Source organism: Lynx canadensis, chromosome D2 (genome assembly GCF_007474595.2).
Source record: "Lynx canadensis isolate LIC74 chromosome D2, mLynCan4.pri.v2, whole genome shotgun sequence".
NCBI classification, from domain to species: Eukaryota; Metazoa; Chordata; class Mammalia; order Carnivora; family Felidae; genus Lynx; species Lynx canadensis.
Window position 1 is genome coordinate 62,552,584 of NC_044313.2, and position 21,075 is coordinate 62,573,658.

Sequence of the window (21,075 nt, forward strand, 5' to 3'; positions counted from 1 at the left end):
TTTTAGAAGGAAAAACATAGGGCAGAGATTAATGGAATGGAAAATAAATACAAGATATTTTGCTAATATTTTAATAGCTACAACAAATTAGTACAGAGAATGCCCTGTACAAAACAACACAAAGTTTCAAAGATTGAAGGGTTCCTTTAATCAAGGTTGAAGATTTCAGGAATTGGTGTTGGGAGTTTAGGCTGTGGTCCTTGTTTTTGGATGGATCACTGGGTCTAGAATAGTCTATGCTTTTTTGTTTTAATTTTTTTTTTAATGTTTATTTATTTTTGAGACAATGCCAGAGACAGAGTGCAAGCAGCCGAGGGGCAGACAGAGGGAGACACAGAATCTGAAACAGCCTCCAGGCTCTGAGCTGTCAGCCCAGAGCCCGACGCGGGGCTCGAACTCACGAACTATGAGATCATGACCTGAGCCGAAGTTGGATACTTAACCGACTGAGCCACTCAGGTGCCCCTAGAATAGTCTATACTTTTAACCAGTTTTAAGAAAGACTATTTGGCCTTGATAGAAGTAGATGAAGTATTGGGTTTCATGGGTGAGGTAACTACCAAAGTTCCTCCCAACAATGTAGTGCCAGGTGGGGTTGAATTCTTATTACACTATTTCTTAATAGCCATATTTCTTAATATGGGCCACAATGCCCTTTTCTATATCATATTTCTCCAGTGTCTCAGGAGCATACCTCACAGAGTCCTGTTTCATCTCCTCCAACATATTGGCGATTTTTAATCATGGTTTTTCATTATTATGGTAGAGCAAGGACTGGCATATGCCTACAGTCCCTTGGAAGAGGGCCTGACAATGCCCAGACCATGAGACCCACTGTTGCTGTTGAAGACGTGGTGCATCTCTCACTATTGTACTATATTGAGTGACATTTATAACATTTTCTAAGAGTACTACCCTAGATTTCTTGGGTTAACCCAAATCAGTTCTAATGAATGATCTTTTTTCATATTGTTGGCCTTAGATTGCCATTAACTTTTTTCAGGAATTTTTGCATCTGTAGTCCTGAGATTGGCCGATAATTTTTCTCTTATATATGTTGGCTTGCTTTTTGTCTGAAGGTTATGCATACTCAAAAGATGAGCTGAGAAATACTCTCCCCTTTTATTCTGGAAGATGTTTTAAGGATTGGAATTAAGTTTCTTGAAAGCATGGTAGAACTTAACTGTAAAGCCCTTTCAGCATTCAGGCTGAAGGAAAATCATTCCAGATAAAGGCATGTAAGTGCAGGAAGGAATGAAGAGTGTCAGAGGAGTTATAGATAAATATAAAGATATTTATAAAACATAAAATTGAGGTAAAAAAATATAAATGTAGGTAATTTTAAAGTATTGCCTTTAAGAAACTATTTACTGTGATCTATAGAGTTTAAATCATAAAAGTAAAACATATGACGATAATAGCACAGTGGGTGACAAGGAAGGTTAATGGGATTAAACTGCTATAAGTTGCATTATTTTTAAAATTATTAAACTGCTAATTATGGTAGGTAAAAAATTCAGGAATTTTTTTCAATCTATTAGAGTAAACACCAAAATAGTTATTAAAATTGTATAACTTAAAAGTGAATAAAATAGGAAGTAAAATAGGAAAAAAAAATGGAACAATAAAACATCTGTTTAATCGAAAATGCATTTAAAAACAGGTAAACTGAGGGGCGCATGGGTGGCTGAGTTGGTTGAGTGTCCAACTTCTGCTCAGGTCATGATTTCATGTCTCATGAGTTTGAGTCCCACATTGAGTTCTCTACTGTCAGCCCAGAGCCCCCTTTAGATCCTCTGTCTTAATGCTCTCTGCCTTTGCATTGCTTGCTCGGTCTCTCTCTTTCTCTCTGTCTCTCTCAAAATAAATAAACATTAAAAAAGAAGTAAACAGAGCAGATGGGACAAATAGGTAACAAATAATCAGATGGTAGACCTTCACCCATTTATACTAGTCATTGTATTACATTGAAATGGATTAAGCAGTTCAGTTAAAATCCAACGATAGGCAGACAAAAAAAAACAAAACCCAACTCTGTGCTGTTTATTAGAGCTATACTTAAAATATAAAAGAGATTGAAAATAATACAGTAGAAAAAGGTAAACTATTCCAAGGCATCATTAAAAGTTGATATATATATGGGCGCCTGGGTGGCGCAGTCGGTTAAGCGGCCGACTTCAGCTCAGGTCACGATCTCGCGGTCCGTGAGTTCGAGCCCCGCGTCGGGCTCTGGGCTGATGGCTCGGAGCCTGGAGCCTGTTTCCGATGCTGTGTCTCCCTCTCTCTCTGCCCCTCCCCCGTTCATGCTCTGTCTCTCTCTGTCCCCAAAAATAAATAAACGTTGGAAAAAAAAAATTAAAAAAAAAAAAAGTTGATATAATTATAGAACTATTCTACAAATACTCAAAGTAAGAATTATACTAGAGATTTAGAAAACATTACAATGTTAAAATGGTCAATTCAATAAGAAGATATAAGAACTCTAAATCTATATGCTTTCATTAAGATTAGCTTCAAATTCCCTAATATAGAGACTGAAAAACTTAAAAGGATATAGATAAAAATCCATGGTCACTCACGCTTGTGAGTTCAAGCCCCGCATCGGGCTCTGTGCTGTCAGCTCAGAGCCTGGGACCTATTTCCTTCTCTCTCTCTCTCAAAATATTAAAAAAATTAAAAACAAAGATTACAAGCGTTTTTAAATTATAAAATTTACTTTAGTATGAAATGATTAAATGTAGAGCCGTACAGTATTTGTGTTAAAAGGAACCAGAAGAAGTTTAAATTCAACTGCCTCTTTAGACAGATGAAGAAACTGTCCTGCTATTGTATTTCCTCTGTACTCCTCTGCATTATGATTTTTCTCATATGAGAAAGTTATCATAGGTGTAATGTAATTATCATAGGTAAGGTAATATCATATGTGTAAGGTAATTATTCTTAGGGATTTTAGAAGAGACAGAGAGGGTGCCAAAGTCACATTAGTTAAATATGGCCAAAGGCACCTTTCTTTCAGGAACATTAGGGTGGCTGGTTCTCTTACTAGTTTCTCTTGCTTATTAATTTTAAGAACTGTTAAAGCTTCTGCACAAATTAGGACATACGCATTCTAGGTTTATATGACTTTTTCTTTCTGTTTTTCTTTTTTGGAGTTGTTTTGTTTGTTTTGTTTTGTTTTGTTTTGTTTTGATTAGAGGCTGAAGTGAGTTTCCACCAAGGTGTCTCCAGGAAGCAGAGAGGCTACCCTCCCTCTACCCCTCAAAATAAACCGGGATAGCAGAAGTGATGATACTTTGAATATAAAGAGCCTGAGGGAGAGCTGTAAAATGAGTCACAGAGGAGTCCACAGCACCACTGTGCTTGGTGTACTGTTCAGACAGGCTTTAAAGCATACTTGGCCCAACTTCCAAGAGGAAGGAGTTAAGAATAGAAGCACTAGGGAGGTAGCAGAGGATAAGTACTAATTAGCTGCCCTTTCCCTTCATTCCATCTAGTTGCAGAAAAGACAAATCTTTCCATTTAACCTTTATATCTTGTATTTTTTACATTGTCTTGTAAATTGAGACAATGGTATCTTCCTTTGCTAAAGTAGAAAAATATAGTAGAGAATGTAGTTCATCTCCTTGAAATAAGAGGGAACTAGAAATATGGTAGATAAATTTTATAATATACATGTAGTTCATCTCCTTGAAATAAGAGGGAACTAGAATATGATAGATAAATTTTATAATATACTTACTTTAGTGGTTTTAAATAGCAAGTGGAACTTTAAAGCATCCAAAGTTAATTCTCCCCATTATACTAAATAGTCACCTGTTCACTGTAGATCTTCTTACCAGTTCTTTGTTAAAGTAGTGAAACCAACTAAGACAATGTTAAGCAGAAAAAGGACTTCAGTAAAGAACTTTGGAACACAGGTTCCCGGCAAGATCTGAGACCATGCTTGCAGACTGTGCAGGAACCAATATAGACAGGAATCAGATCACAAAAGTTTCTGTGCTGGACAGAGGCACTATAGCAATACCATTAATGCTTATATAGCCATACATCTTGGTTTTTCTTGGTAATAATTGATGGTTCATTTCACTCTCAGAAATGTCCCAGTTTGGCCAATAAATTACATAGTCACTATTCTGGTGTTGGAACATTACTGCCTCTGGAAAGCAGATGAAGATACTCCTACTTCTTGGGATACCTGGGTGGCTCAGTCAGTTGAGCACCCAACTTTGGCCCAGGTCATGATCTCACAGCTCGTGAGTTCGAGCCTGTGTTGGGCTCTGTTCTGACAGCTTGGATTCTGTGTCTACCTCTCTTTCTGCCCCTCCCCTGCTCTCGCTTCTCTCTCTCTCTCTCTCTCTCCTCTCTCTTCTCTCTCTCTCTCTCAAATAAACAAACAAAAAAAAAAGATACTTTTACTTCCAGTACCCTTGCCAGCATTGACTTGACTTGTCCTTTGCTTCTTCCTACAGGCTTTAGATTCAAATTCTGGGGCAGATTTGTCTGAACGATAGACTTAGTTGCTAAGGAGTCTGGAAATGTATTGGCATTTTCCAGTTTCTATAGGTGAGAGACTGCCTGAAAAGGTAGGGGTTTCTCCCAAAATAAGAGTTTCATAAGCTAGACATTCAAAGAATGCAGATATTGAGTGTATTATGTTTCAGTGATTGTCCCATTTTACTTTGTCCCATTTTTTACATACCTTTCCTTTGGTATGTTCATTGCTGTCCTCTTCCTGTGGGCTGTCTAGATCTGTTAAGCAGTTATCAAAGTGAGTTATGTATCTGTTCAAAGAGAATGTTACTGAAAGTATAAACTAGTTTTTTTGTTCTTAATTTTTTTTTTTCCTATAAGCAAGGAGACTCCACTGGGATGAAGGAAATAATATTTGCCCATTCTCATGTGTTAATTATGTGAAAATATAACTGGTCCCACTATAAAGATAGAGAATTTAGCTTAATAAAAAGCTAAAACATCAAAAGATTATTTCTTCAAATTTTTTAAGTTTATGGAGTTCATGTAGCATATGTAGTCAACTCTTAAGCATCTCTAAAATTATGCCATTACATCTGGGTCTATCTTGGCAATACATACTTAAATTGTATCTGAATAACCTTTAGAAAAACTCTAGGGGCGCCTGGGTGGCTCAGTGGGTTAAGTGTCTGACTTCGGCTCAGGTCATGATCTCACGATCCGTGAGTTCGAGCCCCGTGTTGGGCTCTGTGCTGACAGCTCAGAGCCTGGAGCCCGTTTCAGATTCTGTGTCTCCCTCTCTCTTGCCCCTCCCCTGTTCATACTCTGTCTCTCTCTGTCTCAAAAATAAATAAACGTTAAGAAAAAAAATTAAAAAAAAAACAAACTCTAAACTCCCAATCATTTATATCTGTTTTAAAGAGCTCCAAATAAGCTTTTTAGAAATAGTATTTCTGGGGGCGTGTGGGTGGCTCCATTGTGACTCTTCATTTTGGCTCAGGTCACGATCTCAGAGTTTGTGAGTCTGAGCCCTGCATTGGGATCTATGCTGCCAATGTGGAGCCTGCTTGGGATTCTCCTTCTCCCTCCCCCTCCCCATCCCCTCCCCCTCCCCTCCTGTACTTCTCTCCCCCTCTCTCCCCCCCTCCCCTCCTCCCTCCCCCCCTCTCCCCCTTCCCTCCCTTCCCTCCCTCCCTCCCCCTCCCCTCCCTTCCCCCTCTCCCTCCCTCTATCTCTTTGTCCCTTCCTGGCACTGTTCATTACTTTTGGTTTAGAATTTTTTGCCTGGATAGAAAGAACACTTGGGTTAGTTGTAAGATAACATGTACTTTATAAACCTTATGAGTTTATATATCTTTTAAACTCTATCTTGTACCAGTTTCATTGGAAGTTGTTATGATTAAGTAAAATAATGAATGTGTAGATTTGTTTTTTAGATTATCAAATACTTTTTAAATGGGAAGTATTTCCTTACTTAGTAATAAACCTGCAGAATGTCACTAAGTATACTTTGTGTCTAGGAAGACAGGGCAGATGCCTCTGGCTCATCTGCTTTCTGTTCCTCCTGTAGCTAATGATGAAGCAAAGCAGGAAAGAGACTTGAATAAAGGATGGCCCAGGGAACAGCTTTGCCACTGTAAGGGGAATACTATAAGAAAGAAGGTGGGGGCACCTGACTGGCTTAATAGGTAGAGCATGTAACTCTTGATTTCAGGTTGTGAATTCACAACCCCACACTGGCCATAGAACTTACTAAAAAACCCAAACAAACAAACAAACAAAAAAAGATAGTGGATTTTCTACGACTTTACAAAGCATCTCAGAAGGATATGAAAACTAAGGGGTTAGAATCTAATGCAGTGGTCACTAATTAGGAATTAGTTTTTCTAAGGTCCTCTTAGCATTCTTCTGTTGTGGGGCTCTTCTTGTGTGAATTCTCAAGGCCTCCTAACAGAGGATTTGTGTAAAACCAAGGAATCATGGTAACATCTTGATGATCACATTAAAACACATTGTGCTGAGAACTTTTATGGTATTTGTCCTTTGTATTCTAACCATTATGATTCAAATTGAATTTTTCATTCTTTTCCTTTTCCTTTTTTTTTTTTTTTTTTGTGCCCTAGATTTTATTAAATATCCCAGGAAGTAGCTCTAGGAATAAGATTCTTTCAGATTTCTTCCTCACATACATGCCTTCTACTTCCTTCCCCCCAGCAACACATAAAGTTGTTCTTTCCTCCATGTTTCTTTACTGGGAAGAGCAGTGATTCAGAACTTTTCAGTTCTAGATGAGGTTTGAAATATAAGCAAAGTAAACATTACTGAGGTTAAAAATTTTAGAGTCAGGGTGCCTGGATAGCTCAGTCGGTTAAGCACCTGACTCTTGGTTTCTGCTCAAGTCATGATCTCAGGGTTGGTGAGTTCAAGCCCCACATCGGGCTCTGCACTGACAGCATGGACCCTGCTTGGGATTCTCTCTTTGCCTGTCTCTCTCTGTTCCTTCTTGCCTTGCTCTCTCTCTCTCAAGAAAGAAAAAAAAAAAGAATTTTTTTTCAAATTTAGAAGCATATGTGCAGTACCATAATATCTTACCTGATCTTAAAAATGAAGTTGAGGGGAGCCTGGGGGGCTCAGTCAGTTAAGCATTTGGGTTCAACTCAGGTCATGATCTCATGGTCGTGAGTTTGAGTCCTGCATTGAGTGAGCTTGAGCCCCATTTGCGTGAACCCCACCTCTCTCCCTCCTTGTCTCTGTCTCTCTCTGCCCTTCACTCACTTGTGCCTTCTCTCTTGAAAGAAAGAAAGAAAGAAAGAAGAAAGAAAGAAGAAAGAAAAGAAAAGAAAGAAAGAAAGAAAGAAAGAAATCTTTAAAGAAATCAAGTTGAAAGGCATTATATAGTAGTAACTGTAAACTTGGTAAGTACATAGTTACGTAAACCCAGATGCCTAGATTTGATTCTACTCTTATGTGCTTACTAAAGACGTTAACATGGTTTAGATATTTCTATCCATTATTTTTCCAAACAATTATAATGGTTCAAATTGCATGTCACAATCAAAATGCCAGGTTTCAAGAGGAATTGTATTTAGAATAAAGTGTCCTTTTAACTGAATATTAAGTAGAATATTTGGTTTTATACAGTACTGTAAAGGCCTTTCTTGTATTTCATTGTTCTTACAACTAGATAATCATCATTTTTGGATAAGTATCCAGTTGGTTGTCTTATAAATTTTATTTTCAAGGTTGAAGCTACCTAGAACAGCAGTCTCTGATAGCAACATTTAGAGGTACTTTCTCAGACTGCTGTACTGACCTTATCCTCTGTGAGGTAGTGTCTCCATTTTTCTGGGTCAGTTCTTTTTGTGAAGGACTAGAACTCCTTAGCCTAGGGAACAAGACTTGAAAACAAAAGAAACCACAGTTTTAAAAAAGATCCTGGATTGTATGCTTAGCATATATAATTATAGGTTATAGTAACCTGTGTTAATTACTATTTTTATGCAGGAAATATAAATTGATACAATTTGATTTATTAAGTGGTGAAAGCTAAGTTAAATTTTTTTCCTTATTCTAAAAGAGGAAAGTCTCTTTTTTTTTTAAAAAAACAAAACTTGTTTGAACACAAATTTATATTCAGAAGGAATAGCAAGACCAGTATTCATTTTCTCCTTTATTAAAGCTTTTGATGCCAATAATCAAATTTAATGGTACTGAAAAAGTGATATATGTTTTAACAGTAATGGAATATATTATTACCTTTATTGGGTCAGCATTTAATTGTAGTCTGTGGCTATAACTTTTATATCAGTATTGTCTGTGAAGGCTTTTTAAGGGTGCCGTGTGAATCACTGAAGTTCCTTCCTTTGCTTTTTATCGTTACAAATAGGCTCTCATTTGCGACATTTTTAATAAAAGAAATTTTTGTTTAACATTTATTTAGTTTTGAGAGAGAGACAGCGTTGCAAGTGGGGGAGGGGGCAGAGAGAGAGAGGGAGACACAGAATCGAAGCAGGCTCCAGATGCTGAGCTGTCAGCGTAAGGCCGGAGGTGGAGCTCAAACTCACAGCTGTGAGACCCTGACTGGAGCTGAAGGTGGCTATGCTTAAATCGACTGAGTCCACCAGGGCGCCCCTTAAACACATTTTTTTTAGTTGTCTTGAGGAATGGCTTTGTGAGTTCATTTTGGTATTTGACTTTAGAAAAATTTGTCTATCTTTAATAATTAATTTTGCTGAAAAAAGTTGTACTTAAATATCTAAAATTCACTGAGAAAAGACATCAAGGTGAAGTGACCCTTATACTTCATTTGCAAGAATTGACAAACGTCTGAGACAAAAATTGTGATGCTCAAATGAAAAGATTGTCAAGAAAACATTTCCGCATTTTTAGAGCAGGGTAATTGTAGTCTTAATACTCTTTAAGTTTCTGCATCCTAATTGGTCTGGTGATACAACTAAGTGGGAAATTTTTGCAGGGCGGATGGTAGTAGCATTTTTATTCATTGAGATTTGTCCCTTATGAGAAATTTTCTAATAGCAGTATTTTGCCTTTCACATATGCAGGAAAGGGAGTACAGATACTGTGTTTTAGCTTTAAAAACTGTATAATGTGAGTCATTATTTCAAAAAAATTTGTCCTACCTTTTAAGGTCAGTAGTTTATCAGTTTCTGTATAGATGGTAAATGCTAAGGTTCCTAAACCTTGTGAAATGTAATTAAAATATGTGTTTCTACATATTGTCTGTTTAAATTTCTTAAATGTAACCAAAATCAGTGCCTCAAGTTAATTAAATTAAAACAACCTCTTTTAGCAAAGTTAAATGTATCAAAACTGGATTAAACATTTGATATGATTCTATTGTTTAGCCATTTATTAGATTGTGTTTCATGGTAAGCACATGTTATGTATTTGGAATAGAAAGATGCAAAAGTATGCATCCATGCCCTCAGGAGATACACAGTTAGAAGGGAAAACATTTAGTTTTAGGTGAAAATTATTCCTATATTTATGTACTTTTGTATATATGTGTGTGTTGACTTTCAATTTTGTAAAGAAAAAATTATATCTAATATGAAACAGCCATGGCATTAAGCCTTTACCAATAAAAATATAGAAATAAAGCCAACACTTAATGTTATACCTTTCCACAAATATAATATTAAGTCATTTATGAAAATGTCCATATAGGTATTTGTAATAATTTGGGGCAGAAAACTTTTCTTTTCCTATAAGTATTTCATTTATTTTTATTATGAAAATTTTGAATATACACAAAAGCAAAAGCTATCAGAGTGCTTTTTCCTTAAGCTCCTCAAATCTGTTTGTTTATTGGTGTTTGCCTAGATATCTCAGCATTTTCATTACTTTCTTAAAATTTCAGAATGCTTTAAAAAAAAAAACAACTTGGTTTAAAGATCATGGACAGCAAAATAAAAATCGGAAACCTGGATCTCTAGTGGATCTTTCCTTAATTTTGTGATTAAGACCAAAATCATTTATCTTTTGTAAGCTTTTTGAGCTGGTGTGTGTGTGTGTGTGTGTGTGTGCGTGCGTGTGTGTGTGTGCTTCTTAGAATATATAGCTAGCTCAAATTTATTCTTGTAAGGCACTAAAAGACTTTAGGTACCTGGGGGAAAAATATATACACACATACATGTAGACATATTTATATCTGTCTGTCTTCTGGCAATGAAGTAGCTTTTCCATTTGTTCCACCCTTTTACAAATTAGGTTACAGTTGATGAAACTGTAGTTATATAGGCTTATGTAAATTCATGAAACATGGTAGTGGCATGAAGATGAAGCATCTTTTTGTAGGCATGTGTCTTGGCTCTAGATATTACTGTATTCTTCTAAAGTTTGTCCTTTTTCAGGTTGGATGCTCCTGGTTCTTTAAGGAATCACTACATAAATTAGTACAGTGATTCCTAACTAATCAATTGCTGTCGTGTTTAGTTTTTTTTTTTCTAATTTTTTTTAACCTTTATTTTTGAGAGAGAGAGAGAGAGAAAGAGGGAGTGTGAGGGGAGTAGGGGCAGAGAGGAGACATAGAATCCAAAGCGGGCTCCAGGCTCTGGGCTCAGCACAGAGCCCAATGCAAGGGCTCAAACTCAGGAACTATGAGATCGTGACCTGAGCTGAAGTTGGACGCTTAACGGACTGAGCCATCCAGGCACCCCAGTGTTTAATTCTCTTTAAACAGAACTTTCAATGGGTTGTTACACTTCTTTGAAACCTTCAGATTTCTACCTAGTGCCTTCTCTGTCAATTACAGACTTCTTTTCTTAGTTGTCATTCATTCGTGTTACCCGTTGTTCTCTCATATGATCATTCACTATATGAAATAATGTTGCTTTAGTTGCACCAGAATGTATAATACATCTTTGCCTTCTTATATATTGCTGTTATTATTGAAAATAATTTTTTGCAATTCAGTAAATAGCTATAGTGTAACTAACTTAGCAGTTAATATGTACAAGCTACATGGGATGAGCACACTTACAGTGTGTTAATCTACATCGAATACATACTGAAGTGATGGGGACAGCTGTAATATATGGCTCTAAAAAACTTGGAAATATGATAGTTCTCTGAGATGTAAACTAATATAATTCATCCTAACAAGGATATACTTAACGGTCTCTGGAATCAGCAAAAATATTTTATGTAAATTAACTTATTTGTTATGTAAATGAACTGTCAAAAAAATACTCTGGGGATTCAGGAGATAGGCCTAAAATGAAATCAGAATTTACTAAGTAGATATGTTATCTAATCAGTTGTACTTGCTCCTATTTAGAGATTGGAAGAGAAAAAACTGTTCAGCTTAGGTTATAATAGAATCAGACAGGGGAAATACAAAGAGCCAAAGTTGACATTGCCCATCCAAGTACTGTCTGCCGTAAATGATACCCTATGTTACTATTGTGGCTGATTATCCCCCTATTTTACATCATTAATGTTTATCAAGTAAAAAATTTTATTATGATTTGCTTTGTTAAGTAGCTTTTCTTTTTTTTTTATGTTGTTTATTTTACTTTGACAGAGATAATGAGAGAGGAAGGGAGAATCATAAGATAATGATCTGAGCCATGATCCATCACTTAACTGACTGAGCCACCCAAACACCCTAAGCTTTTCTTTTTTAATGTTTATTTATTTTGAGAGAGAGAGAAAATCCCAAGCAGGCTCCATGCTCAGATTGGAGCCCAATGAGCCTGACTCGGGGCTGGATCTCATGACAGTGAGATCATGACCTGAGCTGAAATCAAGAGTCAGATACTTAACCAAGTGAGCCATTCAGGCACCCCTCTTAAGTAACTTTTCTAAGGAAGAGATCATACTATTGCTTATCCATGTATTCCATAGTAACTGAGAGCTAATGTTAATCATTTTTAAATAATAAATTTACATTGTTTTATATGTAACTGTTAACAAGCTTCATTAATGTCTGCCCCTAAGTAGTCTCAGTGTGCTTATAAGAACACATTTGAGTATGTAACACTGAGAATTATACTCTGCATTTTGGTCAGTTTGCTGGGATAAAGACCTATGAAGGCTCAGGTAGATAGCCAGCTGGTGTTACATGGTAAAAATAAGTGTTTGGTTTGCAACCCTAAAATTTGTACAGAACCACAGAAGACCCCAAATAGCAAAAGCAATCTTGAAAAAGCAAAGCAAAGCTAGAGGTATCACAATTCTGGACTTCAGGTTACATTGCAAAGCTATAGTAATAAAAACAGTATGATCCTGACACAAAAATAGACCCATACAACAGAATAGAAAACTGAGAAATAAACCCATAATTATATGGTCAGTTAATCCTCGACAAAGCAGGAAAGAATATCTGATGGAAAAAAAAGACAACCTCTTCAACAAATGGTGCTGGGAAAACTGGACTATCTTCTTATACCACATGCAACAGTAAATCCAAAATGGATTAGAGGTGCCTGGGTAGCTTAGTCGGTTAAGCATCTGAGTTCAGCTCAGGTCATGATCTCATGGTTTGTTGAGTGGGTTCAAGCCCCTCATGGGACTGTCTGCTCTCTGCACAGAGCCCACTTTGGATCCTCTATCCCCCCTCTCTCACTGGCCTCTCCCCCACGCATGTGTGTGCACCATCTCCCTCCATTCCCCCCCCCCCCAAATAACATAAACATTTGAAAAAGTGGAATAAACACCTAAATGTGAGAGGTGTCTGGCTGGCCTAGTTGGAAGAGCATGTGACTCTTGATCTCAGGGTTTGAATCCCACATTGTGTGTAGAGATTACTTAAAAAAATAAATAGATAAAAATTAAAAAATAAAAAAAAAAGACCTACTAAATGTGAGACATAAACCATAGAAATCCTAGAAGAGAATATAGGCAATAACTTCTTTGACATCAGCTGTAGCAACTTGTTTCAAGATATGTTTCCTGAGGAAAGGGAAACATAAGCAAAAATAAACTACTGGGACTATATAAAAATAAAAAAATCTGCACAGTGAAGGAAACAATCAGTAAAACAAAAAAGCAGCCTACAGAATGGGAGAAGGTATTTGCCAATGACATAGCCAATAAAGGCTTAGTATCCAAAATAATAAAGAACTTAAAAATCTCAACAGAAAACAAAGAATCCAGTTAAAAATGAACAGAAGACTGACTTTGGCTCAGGTCATGATCTCGCAGTTCATGAGTTCAAGCCCTGCATCAGCTTTGTGCTGACAGCTCAGAGCCTGAAGCCTGCCTCAGATTCAGTGTCTTCCTCTCTCTCATTTCCTCCCCTACTCACCCCTTGATTTTGGTTTAGGTCATGTTCTTGTGGTTTGTGAGTTCGAGCCCCATGTTAGGCTCTGCGCTAACATCACAGAGCCTGCCTTAGTTTCTCTCTAACCCCACCTCATCCCCCACCCCTCAAAAATAAATTAAAATATTAAAAAAAATTTTTAATGAATATACTAGATGGTGTTACTTGAGGACATACAAGATAGTTTATTTGAAAATTGAGTATGTATAACATGGTTCCTCTTATGTAGTAAGCTTAATAAAATGCAGACGTTATTGTCTAGATGATAAAAGCATTTAGTCATTCCTTTTGATTAATTTATATTTTTGTTTATAAAAATTTTCAAAAAGGAAAAAGGCTATTATCTCATTTTATATAACATCTAAATATGCCAAGATATACGAGAGGTTATTTTTATTTATTTTTTGTTCCTAACCTTTTTATACTCAGTGTGATTTCTGTTTTATGAATGAATAATATTTTTTTCCAACTTTGCTTCAGGACACACGAGTGCAATCTCTAGGCTTAGTTTGTGTGGCCAGCATGCTTCCCTGGTGTTTGGCTCTGACACCTGTCCTTCATGAGTAGGAGTACAATTTTCTGATTACCCTTTCTTTTTACTCTAATCACAACCCTACTTAGGTCTTACCCAAGTAGCCATTTCTGTCCTGTTCTTCCATCAGTATTATCTAATTTTCATATCCATTAAATTTTCATATATATAAAATATATTTTTCAAAACCCTTTTCTCCATTAGGAATATCATACCATTTTTTTTTTTTTTGACTGGGTATGGAAACACCTCATATATCCTGTTCTGGACTGTGCTTGTGACAGATATAGAAATTTTTAACAGTTTCAATAAATGTAAAGGTGAGAAAACACCTAAAGTAAAAAAAAAAAAAAAAAAAAAAAAAGGAAAGAAAAATCACAAAAAATAAAGTATCCTGACTTTAGGTTCTTGTAATTTGTAGTTTAGAATCTAGCAACTTAAAAATTTTTTTTAAACGTTTATTCATTTTTGTGAGACAGAGACCCAGCATGAGTGGGAGAGGGGCAGAGAGAGAGGGAAACACAGAATCTGAAGCAGGCTGCAGGCTGTAAGCTGTCAGCACAGAGCCCAATGCAGGCCTTGAAGGTCACAAGCCCTGAGATCATGACCTGAAGTCAGACGCTTAACTGACTGAGCCACCCAGGTGCCCCGAGAATCTAGCAACTTTAAAATCTTCATACTAAGTAGTGGGAGTTCCTTCCCCTATGCTATTTTCTGTGGCTTCTTCTCGGAATACTGTCGACTTTGGCATATACCTCCTAAGCAAGAGATTGGAGGGAGGTTTCTCTTACAGAAATTACAGTTTTTCAGAGAAGAAATACTCTGACCTTAGGAGCCCTTCACTACAACAGTCAGCATTTACCTAGTCATTTTGGTGAGGATGACACCCACTCATTTTCCAGCCAGAGTTTTCATTTCTCTTTAATATAAATTAATAGTGAAGAGTGCTCAATACTTGAAAAGAGCTTCCCAACATGAGGGCATACAAACAGGGGGAAAAAATGATACCCAAGAAATTGCAAGGAATAGTTATGAAAACTTAAGGGGGAAAAAATCTAATATACTCAAGAGATGAGAAAATATTTTATCATTAAAAAGAATGTTCACATTCTTACAAAGATGTTCAAGTTGTGTGACTGTTGGCTCCCTTACCCAAGATCAGCTTCAGTAGTCTTATAAAGAAAACTAAAGGTTTAGAACATATAGCAAGAAACTTCTAAGATGGTGGAAGAGTTTTGAGTGGGTGTATGGGATGGGAGTTTTGTTTGAGGGCTAGAAGCAACTTACTTTGGCTTTGCGAAGAAAAATTGAAAATGAACTGTTGGAGTTCTGCTCTTGCTTTCTCCCATTAAACCGAAATTGCCTAATCATTCCATATCTGCAGTGTCTCAGAACCCTTGTCCTCGTATCCTCAGGAAATGAAATCAGGATGGTGTACTTTGCCTCTTAGGGGATGAGAGAGAGAGATGGACTGTTGCTTCCCTACCTCATGCCCACCACATTCCTAGTACTGATAAATTATAGTCTGAAGAGAATCTCCCTTGCGTGACATTTTTTCCTGTGAACAAAGAGTGAAGCTCCCTTCCTAAGGAATTGGTTTTTGTTTTTTGTTTTCTTTAGATTTTATTTTTTAAGTAGTCTCTATATCCAGCGTTCAACGTAACATGAACTTACAAAGCCAGAATCAAGAGTCACATGCATGGGGCACCTGGGTGGCTCAGTTGGTTGGGCGTCCAACTTCAGCCTAGGTCATGATCTCATTGGAGTTCTGGCCCCCACTGTGGGCTCTGTGCTGACAGCTTGGAGCCTGGAGCCTGTTTCGGATTCTGTGTCTCCCTCTCTCTTTCTGCTGCTCCCCCACTCACACTCTGTCTCTCTCTCTCCAAAAATAAATAAACATTTAAAAAAAAAAAAAGTCACATGCTCTGCAGACCAAGCCAGCCAGGTGACCCGCAAGGAATTGTTTTTGAAAAAAGAAGAGAGATTAACTGTAGTTTTCTGCTGCCTAAAACTCTTTACCTTAGGTGTTGCCACTTCAACATCGTGAGCTCACAGGGGCTGACAAGTGGTCTGGCATTGTCCCATATGCATTGTTTGAGTGAGTTTTCTTAGAAGAAAATGAGCACACAGGCCAAAATAATAAGATATTTCAAAGAAAAGAAAAATAGTGTACTCAGTTACAGATTCAATTCATAGTAGAAATACAAAAATAGATTGAGAATATAAAATTATCCTAATACTTATGCTAAAAAAATTGGGGAAGAAAGATTAACAATATAAAATAAGAAAATATAAGGGAGGAAAAGTTATTCAATATAAGAAACATAATAGCTGACATGAATACAAACAATAGGATAAATAACAGAATAAATCCTTTGAAGAGCAAAAGTATTAACAGCCAGATGATAGGAATCTGAGGAGGGAGGAAAAAAAAGTGATCAGAAAATACGTGAAGGAATAAAGGGGATAGAGTTTCTAGAATTAGAGTGGCAGGGAGAAGGAAGGGATGAGTATTTTCATGGTAAAAAAAAAAGGCCCACAAAGAGTCAAGGGAGAGAGAAGGAAAATCCCACAACACAACATTAAACGTAAAACTTCCAAAGGGAAAGAAAAATCTCAAGCACTTCCAGAGATGAGAAAGAAGTCACAAAGAAATGAAAAAATTGATTTATATCACATTTTCAAACAGCAACTATGGAATGCAAGCAGAAAATGCATTGGTTATTTTAAAAATTTGAAAGGAAAAGAGCTTGGAATATTTTTATACATCCAAACTGTCATTCAGATATAAAGAACAAATGCTGAAAAAAGATAGATGAAGTAAAGGTAATAAAACACGTTGGTAAAGTTTTTGTTTTCGTCCTTAAAAAAAAAAAAAGTAGCTAATACCAAAGAATAGAGAGATATGTTCATACTAATCCTAAATAAAAGCCTAGTTAGTTTTTTTATTTTTATTTTTTTAACGTTTATTTTTGAGACAGAGAGAGACAGAGCATGAACGGAGAGAGAGAGGGAGACACAGAATCTGAAACAGGCTCCAGGCTCTGAGCAGTCAGCACAGAGCCCAACGCGGGGCTCGAACTCATGGACCGAGAGATCGTGACCCGAGCCGAAGCCGGACGGACGCTTAACCGACTGAGCCACCCAGGCGTCCCTAGTTAGTTCTTTTTAAACTACATTGAAGGAATATTTAAAAATTTATTTCAGTTTCACACCTAACTTTTATATATTATAAAAAATTATGTGTTGATGTCCCAACAATATCAAAGTGGTGTAAAAATTTTAGATGTATATTCTTAGTTCCTGTAGTTTATGGACAAGTAACAGGCTATTCGAACAGGCAAACTGTCAGCAGAAACAGATGCAAGTAATGGCAGAAACGAAGGAAGTGGCAAACCAAGACAGTAAAACACTATTAAATTTACTCAATATTTACAAGGATTTAAAGGAAAACATGAATATAGGAGAAATCCAAGATATAAAAAAGAACCAGGTAAACATTTATAGATAAAAAATACAGTAATTAAAAAAAATTCTTTGAGGGGCGCCTGGTTGGCTCAGTCGGTTGAGCGGCCGACTTCAGCTCAGGTCATGATCTTGCGGTCCGTGAGTTCAAGCCCCGCGTCGGGCTCTGTGCTGACAGCTCAGAGCCTGGAGCCTGTTTCAGATTCTGTGTCTCTCTCTCTCTGACCCTCCCCCGTTCATGCTCTCTCTCTCTGTCTCAAATAAATAAACGTTAAAAAAAAATTAAAAAAATTCTTTGGATGGGCTTTACAGCATTAAACATAGCAAAAGAAAGATCAATGACCTTAATGTAACAACAGAAACTATTTCATAGTATTTACAAGAACGTTTAATGTGATATCAGTTCTTCACCAAATTCGTTTAGAGATAATGCAATTCTGATTAAAAAACCTAGTAGAATTTTTCTTGACAGTTGATAAAGAGACTTTAGGTTTTATTTGGAAAAATGAAGACTAAGAATAATCAAGATACTTTTTGGAAGAATATCCAGATGTGGACGGTCATTTTTCCTACCAAGTATCAGGACTGCTGTGAAGCTTGAGTTATTAAAACTGTGTGGCTTTTGTCACAGGAATAGACAGATTGACCAGTGCAGTAGACTAGATTTCCCCAAAACAAAATAGGGCGTGTTGTGGAATTTTGATTTCTGCAATGTTCAGTAAAGGTTGATAAAGCTGACTTTTTCATGGTTAATTTTTCTTTATCTTAATGTGCCTTTAATTTCTACAAATTAAGTAACATACAGACAGAAAAATGGGGTAAGAAAGAAGAAGGAGAATAAATGACTAGACATTTCACAAAAATACTGCATGGCTAATCACATTAAGAGGTATTCAGCATCATTATTGATCAGGAAAATGCACATTAAGTGATAACTATTTTACAGAAACATTTTTGACACAGATTTTAAAATGACAATACCAAGTGTTTGGGAGAATGTAAATCCTTGGGATCTCTTTTACTTTCCTGGTGGGAGTGTAAAATGATGGAATAATTTGATAAAATAGTTTGGTATTATCTTCTAAAATTGATTATTCACATAGCTTTTGTTTTGTGAATGGTTGTTATATTAAAAATAAAATAATAAGACTAAGAGCCAGGGATAAAGCACATTATCAGAAATTGATTTTTATATTTTTATATTGTCAGACGGGCACATTTCCTAAAATCCAATCTCCCCCGCTTGTCACTCCATCCCTAAAAGAATTTTGTAGTCTTTTTTTCTTTCATTTCTATAACATTCTTAGGTTTCTTTTCTTTTTTTTTTTTTTTTCAACGTTTATTTTTGGGACAGAGAGAGACAGAGCATGAACGGGGGAGGGGCAGACAGAGAGGGAGACACAGAATCGGAAACAGGCTACAGGCTCCAGGCTCCGAGCCATCAGCCCAGAGCCTGACGCGGGGCTCGAACTCACGGACCGCAAGATCGTGACCTGGCTGAAGTCGGACGCTTAACCGACTGCGCCACCCAGGCGCCCCCTTGGGTTTCTTTTTTAAATGCAGGACATAGCTTTTCTCTTTATCATATACTCAGTAAGTGGCAAAACTACTATTCAAATACCTTGTCAGTTTAGCACCAGATGTTTATTTGTACTCCTTGTGGCCAACCAAACTGTTGTTAAGAGAATGCTTATGCTAGTAAGAAAAGCACTTAGAAAGCAGTCATCATTTTTATTATACTCATTTGAGGAGAAAATATTCTTGACTTTTCTTTTCTGCAATTTGAGTTTCTAGGTTTTCAATCTTGTAAGCTATTCTGAAATGCTGCAAGATTGAAAAGTTGGTGTGAAGAAAAATAAATTATTGTTTCAGATTTTAAGTAAGTGATTAATTAGCAGGAGAAGTAAGTATAAGAATGAGAAAAGAGAAAACTCAGGAATTAACAGTATTGCTAAATACTGTATAAGGCATTTAGAAAAGTCTTCCTGCAAAATCATTACTTCACATTTCACCTCTTACAACCTTTTTTTTTTTTTTCCATAGGCTCCATGCTTGGAGCCCAACATGAAGCTAGAACTCATGACCCTGAGATCAAGCCCTGAGCTGGGATCAAGAGTCAGATGCTTAACCAACTGAGTCACCTGAGTGCCCCGACTTCTTACAACTTTTAAAATATATATCTCATATAACACAGGTTTTCTTTTAAAAGCTTGTACTTTGAGTAATTCAGTTCAGTTCTTTTAAGAAGATATTTTATTTAAATTTTTTTTTTTTAACGTTTATTTATTTTGGGGACAGAGAGAGACAGAGCATGAATGGGGGAGGGGCAGAGAGAGAGGAAGACACAGAATTGGAAGCAGGCTCCAGGCTCTGAGCCATCAGCACAGAGCCCGACGCGGGGCTCGAACTCATGGACCGCGAGATCGTGACCTGAGCTGAAGTCGGACGCCTAACTGACTGAGCCACCCAGGCGCCCCAGAAGATATTTTTATTTAGATATCTTTATAGAGTTAAAAAAATGTTTAGCTCCAATTAGGTTCTTTCTTTCTTTTTTTTTTTTTTAGGGTTAAAAATTTTAGTACATAAACTAGATTCCATAAAACACTGACACTAAGCTAATTACAATTATACACGAGTATACAAATAAGTTGTAAAAACAATATTTAACAAAGTCGTCAGGCAAAAAGAGTACCTGCTCCATGATTCAAACACAGGCAAATTTAATTTATAAAAGTCTCGAAAGTCAGTATAGTGCTTATCTTTGCAGAAAGAGGAAAGGGAGGTAAGAGAAGAGAAAGGACACTACTGGGTCTTTAAGCTTCTAGTAGTTCTCTATTTTTGACTGAGATTTTTATTACCTAGATTTGTTTTGTGTTAATACATCAAGCTCTACAATTATTATGTGAAGTTCTCTGTATGTATATATTAACTCAGTAAAACTTTTAAAAGTTCTAAGTTCATCAAAAAGAAAATAAAGAAAAATAAACATAGAACAAGTGGGACAAATGGAAAATTCAAAGGAAAATTATAGGGAGATGTAAATATCATATAGTAGTAATTCCATTAAATGTAACTGTACTAAATTCATCAGTTAGAACCAAGCTTGTTACACTTTATTAAGTAGTAAAACATGTTTCTACAAGACACACATCTAAAATAGCTAAGGAAAAAATATAAGTGAAAGTAAAAGAATGGAAAAATAAGTCAAAAAGTAATAAAAAAAATCTAGGATATGTTAGATCTTAAGGCAGAAAGCATTATTAGAGTGATATATACTACAAAATTACAACATTCAGTTCATGAGAAAGAAAGAATATCCTGATAAGATTAGATTATATTTAAAGCAAATACTGAGAAAACTACAAGGAGAAATAGAAGAATCCACAACAATTCTTTGAGTGACAAAAGATAAAGCAATAAAATAAAAACAATAAACAACACAAGTGACAGGTCTAAAGTACTGGATATATGTTGAGAGAGCATTACACCCAAGGATTGCAGAGTAATATTCATTTAAAGCATATATAGTACCTTTTAAAAATAATCCTCATGATATTATTCAGCACAAAGTTGGGAATGATAATGGATGACCACATAGGGTTACTTTTTTTTAACAATGCTTTTTAGAAGCTATAGATGAAATGAATATTTGTATGTTAATTTCTAGTTTAGGACATGGTAGATATTCAGTAATTGTTGAATCACTTTTTTCTTTTAATGCTGCATTTATAAATGCCTATATTTGTGTTTTCTTCTGTGCTGACAATGAGATACGAATCTTGATGTGTAATCAGTAAAATTTTTAATCTATTCAACTTGAACT

The 21,075-nt window shown here is 36.2% G+C and overlaps 2 protein-coding genes across 4 annotated transcripts in view; one reads left to right on the forward strand and one right to left on the reverse strand.

Moving 5' to 3' along the window:
• Positions 1 to 21,075, forward strand: part of JMJD1C (jumonji domain containing 1C) — a 264,444-nt gene that overhangs the window by 109,157 nt on the left and 134,212 nt on the right. The window lies entirely within an intron of this gene.
• On the reverse strand, positions 456 to 735 carry LOC115527763 (dynein light chain 1, cytoplasmic-like). The gene is given in 1 exon segment (XM_030335563.1): positions 456 to 735. A coding segment is annotated over 1 exon segment (243 nt). The 5' UTR covers positions 727 to 735; the 3' UTR covers positions 456 to 483.